The sequence below is a fragment of the Macaca thibetana genome, chromosome 2 (assembly GCF_024542745.1).
Source record: "Macaca thibetana thibetana isolate TM-01 chromosome 2, ASM2454274v1, whole genome shotgun sequence".
Classification (NCBI taxonomy): Eukaryota; Metazoa; Chordata; class Mammalia; order Primates; family Cercopithecidae; genus Macaca; species Macaca thibetana.
In genome coordinates this window covers 83,467,751-83,483,247 of record NC_065579.1, presented here as the reverse complement: position 1 = coordinate 83,483,247, position 15,497 = coordinate 83,467,751, and the positions used below count along the sequence as shown (strand labels likewise).

At 41.6% G+C, this 15,497-nt stretch overlaps 2 protein-coding genes across 3 annotated transcripts in view; one reads left to right on the top strand and one right to left on the bottom strand.

Annotated features, from left to right (window-relative positions):
* Positions 1-15,497, top strand: part of MRPL47 (mitochondrial ribosomal protein L47) — a 195,995-nt gene that overhangs the window by 64,050 nt on the left and 116,448 nt on the right. The gene's annotated exons all lie outside the window — the stretch shown is intronic.
* USP13 (ubiquitin specific peptidase 13) overlaps positions 1-15,497 on the bottom strand; it is a 129,627-nt gene that overhangs the window by 84,162 nt on the left and 29,968 nt on the right. The window contains exon 3 of one of the 2 annotated variants that reach the window (XM_050780108.1): positions 7,961-8,021. In XM_050780108.1, the coding sequence (XP_050636065.1) occupies positions 7,961-8,021 (61 nt within the window). The remainder of the gene's footprint in view (positions 1-7,960; positions 8,022-15,497) is intronic. The other variant, XM_050780109.1, reaches the window with a different exon arrangement.

Here is a 15,497-nt window from a genome sequence, read left to right as displayed (position 1 = left end):
TCACCTTCTCCCTCTTCCTGGCAATTAACACAACCAAAAGTGCCTTCCCTTCCCTTTGGCTGCAAGACCATGGTACCATGTGGGGATCTTCTGTGAAATCTGAGTATTCAGAAGTTATCACCTTCAAATTCCTCTAGACTGTAAACTCAGAGAGCAGGAAATGAGTCTTAACTCCCATGTTCCTAGCCCCTGTACTGTGCCCGGCACACACCACACACTCTGTAAATGTCTGTGAATGGGGACTTCAGGAAGTCAACAACATCAACATGCAAAACAAGAATATCAAAAGAGTTGCGTTGTATTTTAATTGGCGACTCACGTGTTTAAGAGGAAGCAAGACTGCTGTCATGCAGAAAAGCAGAACTTTGTTGTGCTTCTTTACATTTATTTTAAGTTTACTTTTATTTTTAATTCAATGGAATGGAAGAGAGGCATGATCTTTCCCAAAAAACTTAATCCAAATTAGGGAAAAGTCCATCAGAGGTAACCTACATTCTGATTTTAGGGGACAAATCTAAGGTTCCTCCTGAACACACATGATCCCACAGCCCTAAATATAACCTAAAATTTCCACATGTCTCTAAATCATGTCTCATCACCCCAAAAATATTTAGTTGAAGAAGCTACAGAGTAACCATACTCTAGGGACCCCCAACTTCTCCCCAGCTGCTACTTTCTATTGTGGCTATTAAGTGGCAATACCCAAGAGAGATTTCTCTAAGTTTAAGAATAAATAAATAAATACAAACTCTTGTCTGATGATCCTCCCAGATCCCTGGGAGAAGTGGCTGGGACTACCCATTTCCCCAAGATGCCTAAGCTATGAAGGAGAACAGTGAGAGAATGAAAGGGTCCCTACACAGAGCTAGGGCTCTGATTCCCAGGTCAGAGTTCTCTCAGGCTGACCATATTAACTTTAATTGTTGGAGGCAAGCGATCTGTCCAAGGGCTGCAAAATCTAACCAACTATTTACCTTCAAAAGAAGGTACAGGGGAAAAGCCTCTTGAGTACAGAACATATTATTTTACCCACTTCAGAAAAAAATTGCAAAATGTAATTTATTAGAACCTTCTGGTTATCAGAGGCGCAGGTGAACTTTCTGAACAGGCCCATTAGTGAAACTTTGCACAAATTTTCTGTTTTCAATCTATTCCTCAGCAACTTTAAACACCTGGTCTAAGCCAAAAAAAGTGGAATTCTCTGAGGTGAAGTGGTGGCTCCTCGGAAGTTCCACTCTTCAGACACAGAGAACTGAACTCCTTTACTGCTATTTGTGAAAACTGGGGCAGACTCCATAAAGATGTAAATATTTAACACTGTTTTTTATGATGTATCAAACATATGGTGTTTTTTAAATTAAATGCATTACCAGTTATTTACATATCTATGCATATATGTAGCTTTATCGGAAATAAATAAATATATATATGGAATTAGGCCAGAATCACATTGTGAGCCTTAGGGTATTTCTTGAAGGATCCAGAACTCCCTTACCTCCTCGCTTCTCTACTCTCTCTTTCATATCAGCTTATACCCCAAACTCATCAACTTTCATATTTTTCCAAGTTATCTTTCTACAACACAACCTAATAGTGTCCCTTTCTAGCTGAACTCTCCCGGTTCACAGCACCCCTAAGCATCCCAGCAATTTTTTCACAGCAACCTTAAGCCAAAAGAAATGCCTGGCCAGGTACAGTGGCTCACGCCCATAATCCCAGCACTTTAGGAGGCCGAGGTGGGCGGATCACAAGGTCAGGAGTTTGAGACCAGCCTAGCCAGCATGGCAAAACCCCGTCTCTACTAAAAATCCAAAAAAATTAGCCAGGCGCGGTGGCGGGCGCCCATAATCCCAGCTACTCAGGAGGCTGAGGGAGGAGAATCGCTTTTACCCAGGAGGCAGAGGTTGCAGAGCCGAGATCATGCCATTTCACTCCAGCCTGGGCAACAAGAGCAAGACTCCATCTCAAAAAAAGAAAAGAAATGCCTTATGGTTCTGTTTATTTAGTAGTTAGATCAAAAAAACTTGGTATTTATGTTCTAGCAACTAATTAACCATTTGCAAAATATGTAAGTTGAAAGAAAAAATACTTCACTCTGAAATAGCCCCAGTCCTTCACTAATGGGATGTGTGCCTCTGTTGGGCAATGCACAATGTCCCTGAATCGGATCAGCCCCTGCCACCCTTATTTTCCATTTCACATTGATTTTCACATGGTGCTTGACTTTTACCACAGAAACCACCAAAAAATCCCAGCTTTACAAAGATATGAAGTTATCAGAAGGAATATAGGGTAACCTAATAGTAAAACTATACTGTGTTTAGTTCATGCAATGTTTGAGCGCCACTATGTTCCCTCAGAGACTTAAAATATCCCCCAGTGCCCTGGTGAGCTCACTGCAGCACTCCAGGTTGCCTCAGAACACAATTTGGGAGCCAAAGAGTTAATGGCTCGCTAGGGACCACAGGCAAAAGAAAACTAAAAGCATTATTTATGTATAGAAAATTGCTGAGAGGATACACAATATATACAAAGATGTACAAACAGAAAATTTGTCTCTGGAGGCAGTAACCAAGTGGCTAGGATACAGGGAAGGGAGGGGAAAAAAACTTAATTTTCAATGAAGAGCCCTTTATAACTTCTCAATTTTAAGCTTTACCCATGAGGTAATCCTAGATGTTTTAAAAGGATAGAATTTAAATGATTTTTTAATTACCAATAATTGTCATTGCTGGTTTAAAAAAAGATAGCAGCAAAAGCTAGTACTGAGGTCATTTCACTTGCAATGAACATCAAAGTAATGTGAAGGAAGAGTGATTTGACCACTGAGGGGCAGGGTGGTGCTCAGGACACCGGGAAGCCATTTGGCACCAGTCAGTGGCCTCAGCTTCCCTTGTAAAATCAATTGCAGGTTGTAACCAAATGATTCAATGGTTTCAGTGTCACTGTTGAGCCGATGGAAAAAGAATTATTCACAAAGTCATCAAATGAATGGGAAGAAAACACCTTCATCCAAGATAAAGCATTGGCCACCTACATCTGTTTCATGAAGCAGAAGAAGCAGCATCGTAATTTCATTTCAGTACCAGTGAAATAGTACTTCCTAACCAAAAAATAACAGAGAAACTGCAAGAGAGCTCTGAGTTATCTTCCTCTCCATGAGGAAACAATCCCAGCGTCCCTTTGAGGGAGAGTCTGTGGCAGAGGCTACGAGCTGCCTCTCAATACCCACTGTCCTCTTCTTCCTAATAAGAGACCCCAAACTTTACTCAGTGAAGCCAGTTGGTGGGCTTTATTTTCCAGTCTCCTGTGCAGCTAGATGTGACCACGTGACCAAGTTCTGACAGAGAGGTGTAAACTGATTGGGGGCTCTATGAGAAGGCTGACAAAAGCAAGGTGATTCTGCTGGGAGATTAGACTATTTTGTCCTTCCTCTTTCTCCTCTTCTCTTTCTTTTTCCTTTTTTTTTTTTTTTTTTTTTTTTTTTTTTTGAGATGGAGTTTCACTCTTGTTGCCCAGGCTGGAGTGCAATGGTGCGATCTCAGCTCCGCCTCCCAGGTTCAAGCAATTCTCCTGCCTCAGCCTCACAAGTAGCTGGGATTACAGTCATGTGCCACCATGCCCGGCTAATTTTTTATATTTTTAGTAGAGACAGGGTTTCACCACATTGGCCAAGCTGCCAAACTCCTGACCTCAGGTGATCCACCCGCCTTGGCCTCCCAAAGTGCTGGGATTATATGCCTGAGCCATCGCGCCCGGCCTCCCCTTTCCTCTTTCATGCTTTCCAGAATCAGGATGTGATGGTTGGAGTTCCAGTAGCCATTATGGACCGTAAAGTGATGATGAGGTTGGAAATCATGGGCCAGGATGGAGGGTTAAGCAGGAATATGGTAACAGCCTAGATCCCTGGTGAACATGAGGCCATCACATCACCACACTTACTGTTTCCCAGCATCCTCTACATGACAGCAAAATAAGCATCTATCTTGTTTAAAGTACCAGAATCGGCTGGGGCTCAGTGGCCGGTAATCCCAGCCTCTGGGAGGCCAAGGCAGGCAGATCACTTGAGCCCAGCAGTTTGAGACCAGCCTGGGCAACATGGCAGAACCCTGTCTCCACAGAAAAATACAAAAATTAGTCAGGTGTGGTGGTGCATGCCTGTGGTTCCAGCTACTTGGGAGGCTGAGGTGGGAGGATCGCTTGAGCCCTGCAGGAGGCTGAGTGTGCAGTGACCACGATTGTGCCACTGCATTCCAGCCTGAGTGACACAGTGAGACCCTGTCTCGAAAATAAATAGGCCAGGTGCGGTGACTCATGCCTGTAATCCCAGCACTTTGGCAGGCTAAGGTGGGCGGACCACCTGAGATCAGGAGTTCGAGACCAGCCTGGCCAACATGGTGAAACCTTGTCTCTACTAAAAAAAAAAAAAAAAAATACAAAAATTAGCCGGGCATGGTGGTGGGCACCTGTAATCCCAGCTACTTGGGAGGCTGAGGCAGGAGAATTGCTTGAACTCAGGAGGCGGAGGTTGTAGTGAGCCGAGATCGCGCCACTGCACTCCAGCCTGGGTGACAGAGCCAGACTCCAGCTTAAATAAATAAATAAATAAACAAAGTTACCAGTGTTTTAAATTTACTGTTATGTAAACCAGATGTAACCCTAATACACAGCCCATCACTGAAATTAATTTACAGGTCACATCAACTCAGAGGGCTGGGACCAATATGTCAAGATAAAAGTACCTGTTCCTAGGAGACAACAAGCACCAGTTGAGGGGGCTTTAAATCAGAACTTGCAAAGAATGAATTCCTGTAAAAAATAACTTCCTGGCCAGGCACAGCAGCTCACACATGTAATCCCAGCACTTCGGGAGACTGAGGTTGGAAGACTGTTTGAGCATAGAAGTTCAAGACCAGCCTGGGCAACACAGTGAGACCCCATCACTTTAAAAAAAATTTTTTTTAATTAAACATGTGTGGTGGTGTGTGCCTGTAGTCCCAGCTACTTGGGAGGCTGAGGCATGAGGATCACTTGAGCCTGGCAGGTTGAGGCTGCAGTGAGATATGATTGTGCACTGCACTCCAGCCTGGGCAACAGAATGAGTTCCTGTCTCAAAAAAAAAAAAGAAAAGAAAAAGAAAGAACTCCTACTGGGATGAAGGAGGTAAATTTGTAAAGAACCTGGATATAAAACAGCAGGGAGAAATGGAATCTGGGGCTAATGGCATTCTTTTTTAAATTAATATAGTCATAGGACAATTTTTTGGGGCCATGAGTTCTAGATGCACCTTGTGGTTTTCTAAGATATGAAATCTTGCCTGAACACAGAGAATAACCCATAGAAAAAGCCTCACTGAAACAAAATGGTAGGTAGTCCCCTACGGAAGAATAGAAGGAAGGGGTCCACACAGTCTGAAGCACAAAACCTCAGTGCTAACTTTCAAATTAATTTCTAAAACTGTTTCATAACAATATCCTCTACAACCAAAATAATCACTAGAAAAAAATCAAACCTCCAGGTCTTATGAAAAGAAGACACAAAAGTTAAAGGTCAAGGTCATATAACTTCTTCATTCCACCAAAGAAAATAATAAAAATTAACAATGGTAAGTCAAAATGTTTAGTTAGTTCTGCCTTCAAGCCGAACCTGCTGACGTCACTTAATTCAAATGAAATCATATGATCTAAACAAAATCATATGATCTATATTAGTGCAAAGGTGCTGGAAGACTAATAACCAAAGCATCAGAAGATATTCATAACTTCAGCTTTGGGGTTCATGCTAGCCTGGTTTGGGTTTGGTTGGTTAAATTGGGTTGTGGTCCAAAGGCAGGTTGAGAAGTAAAGAAGACTGGCCAAGGTAGAAGAACCAAATGCAGATAAGTCTTGTACAGAAAAGCATGAGCTGAGAAGCAGGAGAAGACAGCAAGTTTGGATCCAACACAGAGTAACTGAGAATCAAACCAGGAAAGAAACTCAGCTCCACAGCAGTTTTCAATGGCTTTACTTTTCAAATAATTAATGTGTGTTTTCATCACAATAGCATCTTTGTTATAGAAAAAGTTTAAATACAGAGAAGCAAAAAGATGAAAATTGGAATCACTTCCATCCTATTACTGGGAAAGAGCTACTATTAACAGTTTGGAGTATTCTTCCAGACTCTTCTGATCTCCCAGTTATATATGTACACATGTGTATATGTGTGTAGAAGTGTGTGCACACACACAGATATACATTCATACATGCATGCATATATACATATACATATCTATATCTGTATATACATATGTGTATGTATGTATAGAATTTTTTTACAAAAATGAAATCATACTATGGAAACAATTTTGCAAATCCTTTCAAACAATAATCTGAGACATTTAGGCAAATAAACTTGTTCGGTCAAATATTATCAAACCACTTTTTCGCTTGAGAAAACCGTATCAGAAGCTTAATATAACCATAATTATATGATCTAGAAATCAGTAGTCATTTGCATAAACAAAACTGGCCCTTCTGAATAAGGGAAATTTCAAATCACCATTAGTCAAACACTAGAGTCATAATTATTGCAGGCAAGGTCCACTGATGCTAAAATTAGTGAGCAAAACTTTAAGGAGAAACAAGATATTTAGCACAGTCTCAAAGTATCACTCTCAAAATATTTCTTAATTACACTATAACTTTACAGTGAAGAAGGCCAGCAGACACTACCTTAACAATGATCAAGTTCAACATCACCAGTATGACAACATGTCAACACCATATACCCCAATACCATGCACTAAGAAGGGCACGCTACCTCTGTAGGATTCTTTCCAAAAATACATAACATCACATTTTTCATGAGAAAACATCAGATAAAACCAAACTGAGGTCTATTCCACAAAATAACTGACCAGCACTCTTCAAAAGTCTCACAATTATTAAAGACAAAGAAAAACTGAAGAACGATCAGAGTCTGGAAAGGATTAAACAAACATGACAACTAAACACAATGCGGAACCCTGGATTGTATCTTGTAACGAAGAAAGGACATGAGTGGGAGAAAAATTATGAAATCTGAATGAAGTCTGTAGTTTGGCTAATTTTAAAAAGAAAAAGAAAAAAATTGACAGGGTCCCACTCTGTCACTGAGGCTGGAGTGCAGTGTCAAGCTCACTACAGCCTCAACTGTCTGGGCTCAAGTGATCCTCCTGCCTCAGCCTCCCAAGTCACTGAGGCTACAGACACACACCACCATACCCAGCTAATTTTTTAATTTTTTGGTAAGGACAAGGCCTTTTTATGTTACCCAAGCTTATCTCAAACTCCTGGGTACAAGCAATCCTCCGGCCTCAGCCTCCCAAAGTGCTGAGAATACAGGCGTGAGCCACTGCAAGAGCCAGCTATTTAAAGTCAGCAAAAAATTGGCCGGCGCAGTGGTTCACGCCTGATATCCCAACCAAGGCAGCTGGATCGCTTGAGCTCAGGAGTTCAAGACCAGCCAGGGCAACATGGTGAAACTCCGTCTCTACAAAAAGCACAAAAAATTAGCCAGTCATGGTGATGTGTGCCTGTGGTCTCAGCTACTTGGGAGGCTGAGCTAGGAGAAGGGCTTGAGCCCAGGAGGTGCAGGTTGCATTGAGCCAAGATGGCGCCACTGCACTCCAGCCTGGGCAAGAGAGCCAGACCCTGTCTCAAAAACTAAAAATAAAGTAAGCAATAAACAGACCTGAAGCAGAATTATAATTACTGTCTAGTCACTGTAAGTATAATTGCTTCAAAGCACTAAACCTGACTAAGAGGGCTAAAAGCACACTTCACTGGTAGGTAAACGCAGAGTGGAGGCAGGCCTTTAAATTTGTGCCTCTCATCCTTAAATTGTACAGCAATAAACAACCTATTACTCCAAATCAAAGATGCACATGAGTATGCACACACACACGCACACAAACACAAAATCTGAGCATGCTACTATTTACCTAAAAAAATCTTGGAATTCCTCCTTTTCGGTAACGCTCCACCAGACGCCCCTCTTACCTTCTGAAAAGAAAACAAAAGATAATTAAAATGCAACCTATGAAATAAACATCTTTGTGGGGGAAAAGCACATCTCAGAGGTTCCCAGTTTTTATAAAGGCCAAGAAGAAATATTCCATCTAGATTAGCAATTCCAGGATAAACAGGGAACTGACCCAGGTTAATGCAGGTAGGTGAAGGGCAATGCTATCCACCTGCTTATTTTTATTAAGTTATAAAGAAAGCACTTCTGGAAAGAGAAATGGAAACCAGGGATCAAGGTGAAGTCATTACTTAAACTTCAAACCAGCACCTGCTCCCAAGAGGGCAGGAGTCCAGGCCTGACGATGAAAAACTCAGGAAAGATGATGGGGCTCCAGAAGGTGAGGATCTTATTCTCCTGGTTACCCAGTGGGCCTCTAGTGCTTGGCCCTGGGCATGCCTAACAACTATTGTTAAAAGGCTTAATATCAATAGTCATTGATAGTCTGGGCACATGAAGTCTCAATCTAACCTCCCTAAACATTTTTGGAGCACCAGCAAGTGGCTATGTTTGTCATCCTAAGCATTGTGTATTTTCTTTTTTTTTTTGTTTGTTTTGTTTTTGTTTTTTTTTTTTTTGTTTGAGATGGAGTCTCGCATTGTTGCCCAGGCTGGAGTGCACTGGCACAATCTCAGTCACAGCAACCTTCGCCTCCTGGGTTCAAGCGATTCTCCTGCCTCGGCCTCCCAAGTAGCTGAGATTACAAGTGCCTGCCACCACGTCCAGCTAATTTTTAGTAATTTTAGTAGAGACAGGGTTTCACTGTGTTGGTCAGAGTGGTCTTGAACCCCTGACCTCGTGATCCGCCCGCCTCGGCCTCCCAAAGTGCTGGGATTACAGGCGTGAGTCACCACACCCGGCCCAGCATTGTGTCAGCAGTAATGAAATAAAATGCCCATCAAGTGGTAATACAAAAGAGGCCATTCATCTGATGCTCACACAAAATATTTCACTCTCAAATCAAGTATAATGCCAAAACCGTATTTCCACAGTGTATGTTTTTTCAGTTACTAGGAAAAAGCACATTTCCAGTAGACCACGATGTGTGGGTTTAATGCCACATGATTCCAAGCAGCCACAGGTGTCGAGATCTTGCTGCACATTTTCTGCTTCTCAGTTTGTCCTCTCATGAGTCCTAAGGCTGCTTTCTCACATTTTAATAGTTGACTTTGAAGGCTGACTCATCCTTGTGATTCTCACATTAAGTTTTTACAGTTTCTACTACAGGTTTACAGTTCACATCTTAGGAATGTGCATTACAGAACACTTTCTCAAAAACCTGTCCCTCCAAATACTGATGCCAAAAGCACATCTCTCTTAGAATCACTCCTCTGTGATCTCAGAGCCTCTTTCTTCCCCTCTCCACTTACCTGCTTCAAAAAGGGATGAAATAAAACCTATTGCAAAGCACCTTTATCACTCCTGGAGGTCCCCTGAAATCTCTCTACAGAATTTTATGGTGTCCTTTTAATTATTTTAGTTTCACAGCCCCCTCCTTTCCTGCATGATGGCAGAAGGATAACAAGGAGGGGTTGCACGAAGACTTGCTAGAACATGAGCCTGTCCCAGACTGTGAGATTCACATCTTAGACTTGCAAAAAAGTAGAACCTCCTTCTAAAGACCATCACCTCTGCATCAGTCAACAACCAAAATCAACAAGGTTTGAGAAAATAAAACTCCTCCATCAGCAAATATGACTGTGCCCCTGTGTCAGATTCTGTGCTGGGGCTCGGACTGCCAACTGAATGAAGACATGTTCCATCTTTTAAGGAGCTAGCCAGCATAGTAGGGGAGCATATATGTAAACAAACGATACCACAGATTCTGGTGAGTGCTAAGAAAGATTCAAAAAAGGCACAATCATATCATAAGGAGGAAATGATCGGTTCATCTGAGGATAAGGGTGTGGGCAGGGCTGGTAAGAACAGCAGCAATCCTGGCATACAGCAGCTACTGAGTAAATATTTGTTGGATGGATGGATGGATGGATGGATGGATGGATGGATGGATGGATGGATGGATGGATGGATGGATGGATGGATATATGAATGGATGGATGGATGGATATATGGATGGATGGATGGATGGATGGATGGATGGATGGATGGATGGATGGATGGATGGATGGATGGATGATGGATGGATGGATGGATGGATATATGGATGGATGGATGGATGGATATGGATGGATGGATGGATGGATGGATGGATGGATGGATGGATGGATGGATGGATGGATGGATGGATGGATGGATGGATGAATGAATGAATGCATGGATATCCTGACTACAGGGAGTAAAACAGGCAAGAGGGGAGTGGGGATAGAAGTAAGACATCCTAGACAGAGAAAACAGCACTGACAAAAGCATAAAATCACAGTGTGCTCCAGAAAGGAGAAGTGATTTGCTATGTCTGGAGCACAAACTTGGTGGAATAAGAGAGAGGGTTAGAAACGCTGCAGGCTCCAGATCATGAGCACCTTATAATTACATGCAAAAGAGTTTGGACTTCATCCTGTAGAAGAGGGAGAAACATCAAAGATTTAAGTGGCAGTGTGCCATAGATATGTGGATTTGGAAAGATGGCTCTGGGAGCAGTGTGCAGACTGGGTGGGATTGAAGGCAGCAAGTTTGAGGGAAGGAAGGTTAGTCAGGAAGCAACAGCACTAGTCCTTTTTTTTTTTTTTTTTTTTTTTTTTTTTTTGAGACAGAGTTTCACTCTTGTTGCCCAAGCTGGAGGGCAATGGTGCAATCTCGGCTTACTGCAACCTCAGCCTCCCAGGTCCAAGCGATTCTCCTGCCTCAGCCTCCTGAGTAGCTGGGACTATAGGCATGCGCCACCATGCCCAGATAATTTTGTACTTTTAGTAGAGACGGGGTTTCTCCATGTTGGTCAGGCTGGTCTCGAACTCCCGACCTCAGGTGATCCACCTGCCTCAGCCTCCCAAAGTGCCAGGAATATAGGTGTGAGCCACCACACCTGGTCAGCACTAGTCCTTTTAAGGATAATGAACACTCAGATAAGAACAGCAGGAATGGAGAAGACAGGGTGGACCTCAGAGCCATTTGGGAAGCCCAGGTAACAAGATCACCAGTAAGACACAGAGGGAAAGCAGATCAAAGAATATCTAGGTCTCTAGAATTGAAGAGGAAGGAAACCTTTTAGCAAGGGAATACGGTGTTCAGTCTGGGCACACCGACGTTGAAGTACCTATGAAATGCTGGAGTAGAAAAATCCAGATCAGAATAAGATGATCAGATCTTCACCTCCAGAGAGAGATTAATTTGAATGTCATCAGCTTAGAGAAAGTGGTTAAACAAAAATATGGATAACCCTGATGAAGAAAAGTATCTTTCTGAGGAGGAAGACAGGATGGCCAAATGACATCCTAGGAAATGCCAATAACTAAGAGGTAAACAAAAGAAGAGGTGTTGGTGAAAAAAACTGAGAAAGGATAAGAGGAAGCCAAGAAAGAATGGTGTCAAAGAAAACAGGAGAGGAACAGTTCCAGAGGAAAACAAGCTCAAACATGCAAATACTCAAAACGTCAAGTAACATTAGAGCCAAAACATATCCACCAAGTGTGACAGCTAAGAGCTCACTGACAACCTGGACAGTGTTAGTGGATTAACAAGATCAGACCACAGTGTTGAGTCTTAGAGGCAGATGTAGTACAGACAAGATCAGAAAAGTTTTTAAAGAAGCTTTTAATAAAATAATGCAATGACTGAAGAAGGACACAAATTAGAAAGATGGTTTTGTGATGTTGGTTTTGTTTTTTTAAGAGACAGAGTCTCACTCTGTTGCTCAGGTGTACAATGGCCTGATAATAGCTCACTCCGTAACCTGAAATCCCTGGGCTCAAGTATTCCTCCCACCTCAGCCTCCCAAGTAGCTGGGACTAAGGCATGCGCCAACATTCCAGGCTAATTATTTTATTTTTCTGTCAAGACGGAGTCTCACTGTGTTGCCCAAGGTGGTCTCAAACTCCTGTCCTCAAGTCAGGCTCCCATCTTGGCCTCCCAGAGCACTGGGATTATAAGTGTGAGCCACTGAGCCCAGCCTGGTGTGTTCTTTTTTAAGGTGGGGAGAAAATAAGCCAGAAGAGGGAGAAGCTGGAGATATCAGAGGAAGTGGAGTTAATGAAGGAGCAAGTTTCCTGAGGTAGGAGGAAACAGGACCCTGAGGACAGACAGAACATAGCTTTCAGCTGAGATGGAATCGAAAGTGGAACTAGTTACAGATGAGCTTCCAGGACACAAGGAATAAGTTAAGAGAGTTCCTGTGCAGGCATTCCCTTTTATCCTGCAAAGTACAAGTCAAGATAATTTTCTGAGAATGATGAGAAACGTATAGAAAAGGCTTAAGGAAAGCATCCAAAGGTTAGAATGGCCACTCACGGGAGTGGGACAGGATACAGAGTAGAAGGTTTGCCGGGCAGTGAGAGGGCGCAATAGAAGAGGAAAGGCCCAAAATGTGACATGGTCTCAAACCCATCATAGTGTGGGGTTTCCAGCAGTCTGTGCATGGAAGTAGATAGTGACCCCATGGAGCAACTGCTTGGAGTTCTGGAGGATAGTTAAGGAGGCAGGACAAGAGAATAAAAGTCAGTTCAGGGTGCTGTGGATTACAGAATGTTGAAAGAAATGAATCATGAGAAGTAGGCTAAACAAGTCACGGACCTGAAGGTCTTCAGGACCTATAACAAATGATCAAAATAGGAATAAATGAGTGAAAGAGCAAAAACAAGTAGAAATTGTGGTCAGAGAGTGACACATTTAAGTTGAAATTCCAGAGGCAGAGCTAACTGTACAAGTTTACCAGCATTCCACAGTTCTGCTGCTAACTTTGTGACCCTGAGCAAGTTACTAAGTCTCTGGGCCTCTGTTTCTTTCTTTCTTTTTTTTTTTTTTTTTTTTTAAGTTTTCTAAAATTTCATCACTGTATTATGTCACAAAACAGACTTCACAAGAATTATTATGTACCACCTAACAGAATTAGTGAGTGTAAATCATTCAGTACCAAGTCAAAATTAAATTATTTTGAAGCTAATCATCGAGTTTATGCCTTATCTGACTTTCTGGCCTTTCTTCATTCTCTTCCTCCTGCTCTCCCCCTCTTCTTTGTTAGGAACTTAAACAGAGACTATATTAGGACGGCTAAGGTGAGAAATTAGAGAAACTTCAAATCAGCATTGACCATTGAGAAGATCCAAAATAGTGCACAAACTATTAGAACTAAAGTAAAAGTTGAATAGCATTGCTAAATATAAAATCACCATTTATTAATTAACAATATTTCCAATATTTCCAAATACCATCAATAACCAGTTAATGTGTAAAAAATAAAGGATAGCAGTAATGGTAAAAAAAAAATAAAAAAAATAAAAAAATAAATAAATAAAAAATTATAGGGTACTAAAAAAAAATCTAACAAAATATGAGTTCCTTTATAGAAAATTACAAAACCTATTGAATGACAAAATGGAAACATGAAAAAAGAGGTATGCTATGTTAAACACTTACTCAATAAATATTTATGAAGCACCTACTATATGGAAGGCACTGTTAAGTGCTAAGGACACAGCAGTGGACAAAACCAAAGAGCTTAAACAATAACCTTAAACATAGAGCTTAAACAAGGATGTGGATTATAGATTAATCTATAAATTCAATGTGATTGTCATCAAAATCTCAAATAGGACTTTTAAGCTAGATGAACTAATTCCATAATCCATATAGAAAAATAAATGCCTAGAAATACCCAGGAAAATTCTGGAAAAAAAAATATGGCTTCAACCACAGCATCAGAAAAAAAAAAAAGAAAGAAAAATAAATAAATATGGAAAAAGTGCTTGCACTAAAAGATATCAAGGCTTTCCACACCAATGCAGAGATAGAAAAATAAGATCAACAGAACACAACTGAGAGACTGAAGAGAGACCCAAATGTGAATGGCAAGTTAAAATATAAAAGGGTAGCCAGGCACAGTGGCTCTCAGCTGTAATCCCAGCACTTTGGAAGGCCAAGCCAGTGGATTGCTTAGGCTCAGGAGCAGGAGACAGGGCATCACGGTCGCCTGGGAAACCCTATCTCTACAAAAAATATAGAAATTAGCCAGATGTGGTGACACATGCCTGTGTCTCAGCTACTTGGGGGGCTGAGGTGGGAGGATCGCTTGAGCCCAGGAGGTTGCAGCTGCAATGAGCCGTGGTGGCACCACTGCACTCCAGCCTGGGTGACAGAGTGAGAGCATGTCTCAGAACACAAACAAACAAAATGTGTGTGTGTGTGTGTGTGTGTGTGTGTGTGTGTGTGTGTGTGTGTGTGTGTGTAAAGGGTGATATTGCCAGGCACGGTGGCTCATGCCTGTAATCCCAGCACTTTGGGACGCAGAGGGGGGCGGATCATAAGGTCAAGAGATCAAGACCATCCTAGCCAACATGGTGAAACCCTGTCTCTACCAAAAATATAAAAATCAGCTGGGCATGGTGGTGCGTGCCTGTAGTCCCAGCTACTCAGGAGGCTGAGGCAAGAGAATCGCTTGAATCCAGAAGGCCGAGGTTGCAGTGAGTCAAGATCGCGCCACTGCACTTCACCCTGGTGACAGAGACTCCGTCTCAAAAAATAAATAAATAAAAATAAAAATAAAAGGGTGATACTATAAATCAATGGGAAAGTTTGTACTACTCTATGAATCATAAAACAACTAGTTATCAATATGAAAAAATAGATTCCCATTCTTCATACAAATACAAAAATAAATTATACATGGATTAAAGACCTAAAACGTTAAAACAGTCACATTCACACACACTTAAATAAAAATGTAAAAACTACTGTAAGAAATGTGATATAGTTTGGCTGTGTCCCCACTCAAATCTCATCTGGAATTGTAAGTCCCACAATTCCTCCATGTCATGGGAGGAACCCGGTGGGAGGTGATTGAATTATGGGGGCGGGTCTTTTCTGCGCTGTTCTCATGATAGTGAATGAGTCTCATGAGATCTGATGGTTTAAAAAATGGGAATTTCCCTGCACAAGCTCTCTCTTTGCCTGCCACCATCCACGGAAGATGTGACTTGCTCCTTTTTGCCTTCTACCATGATTGTGACACCTCCCCAGCCACATGGAACTGTATTAAACCTCTTTCTTTTGTAAATTGCCCAGTCTTAAGTATGTCTTTATCAGCAACGTGAAAACAGACTGAAAACAACCTAGTACAAAATGTCTTTATGACCTTGAGGTAGGAAACAATTTCTTAGACAAGATACAAAAAGCACAACTCATAAGACAAAAAGTTTAATAAATCTAACTAATTCAAAACTTACAACTTCTATCCTACAAAATAATTGATAAACAAAGTAAAACGACAAGCCACAGACTCAAAAGAAATTTAGTAAGGCACAGAACTCAAAGGAAATCTAGTATGTAACAAACAAAGGTTTGGTATCCAG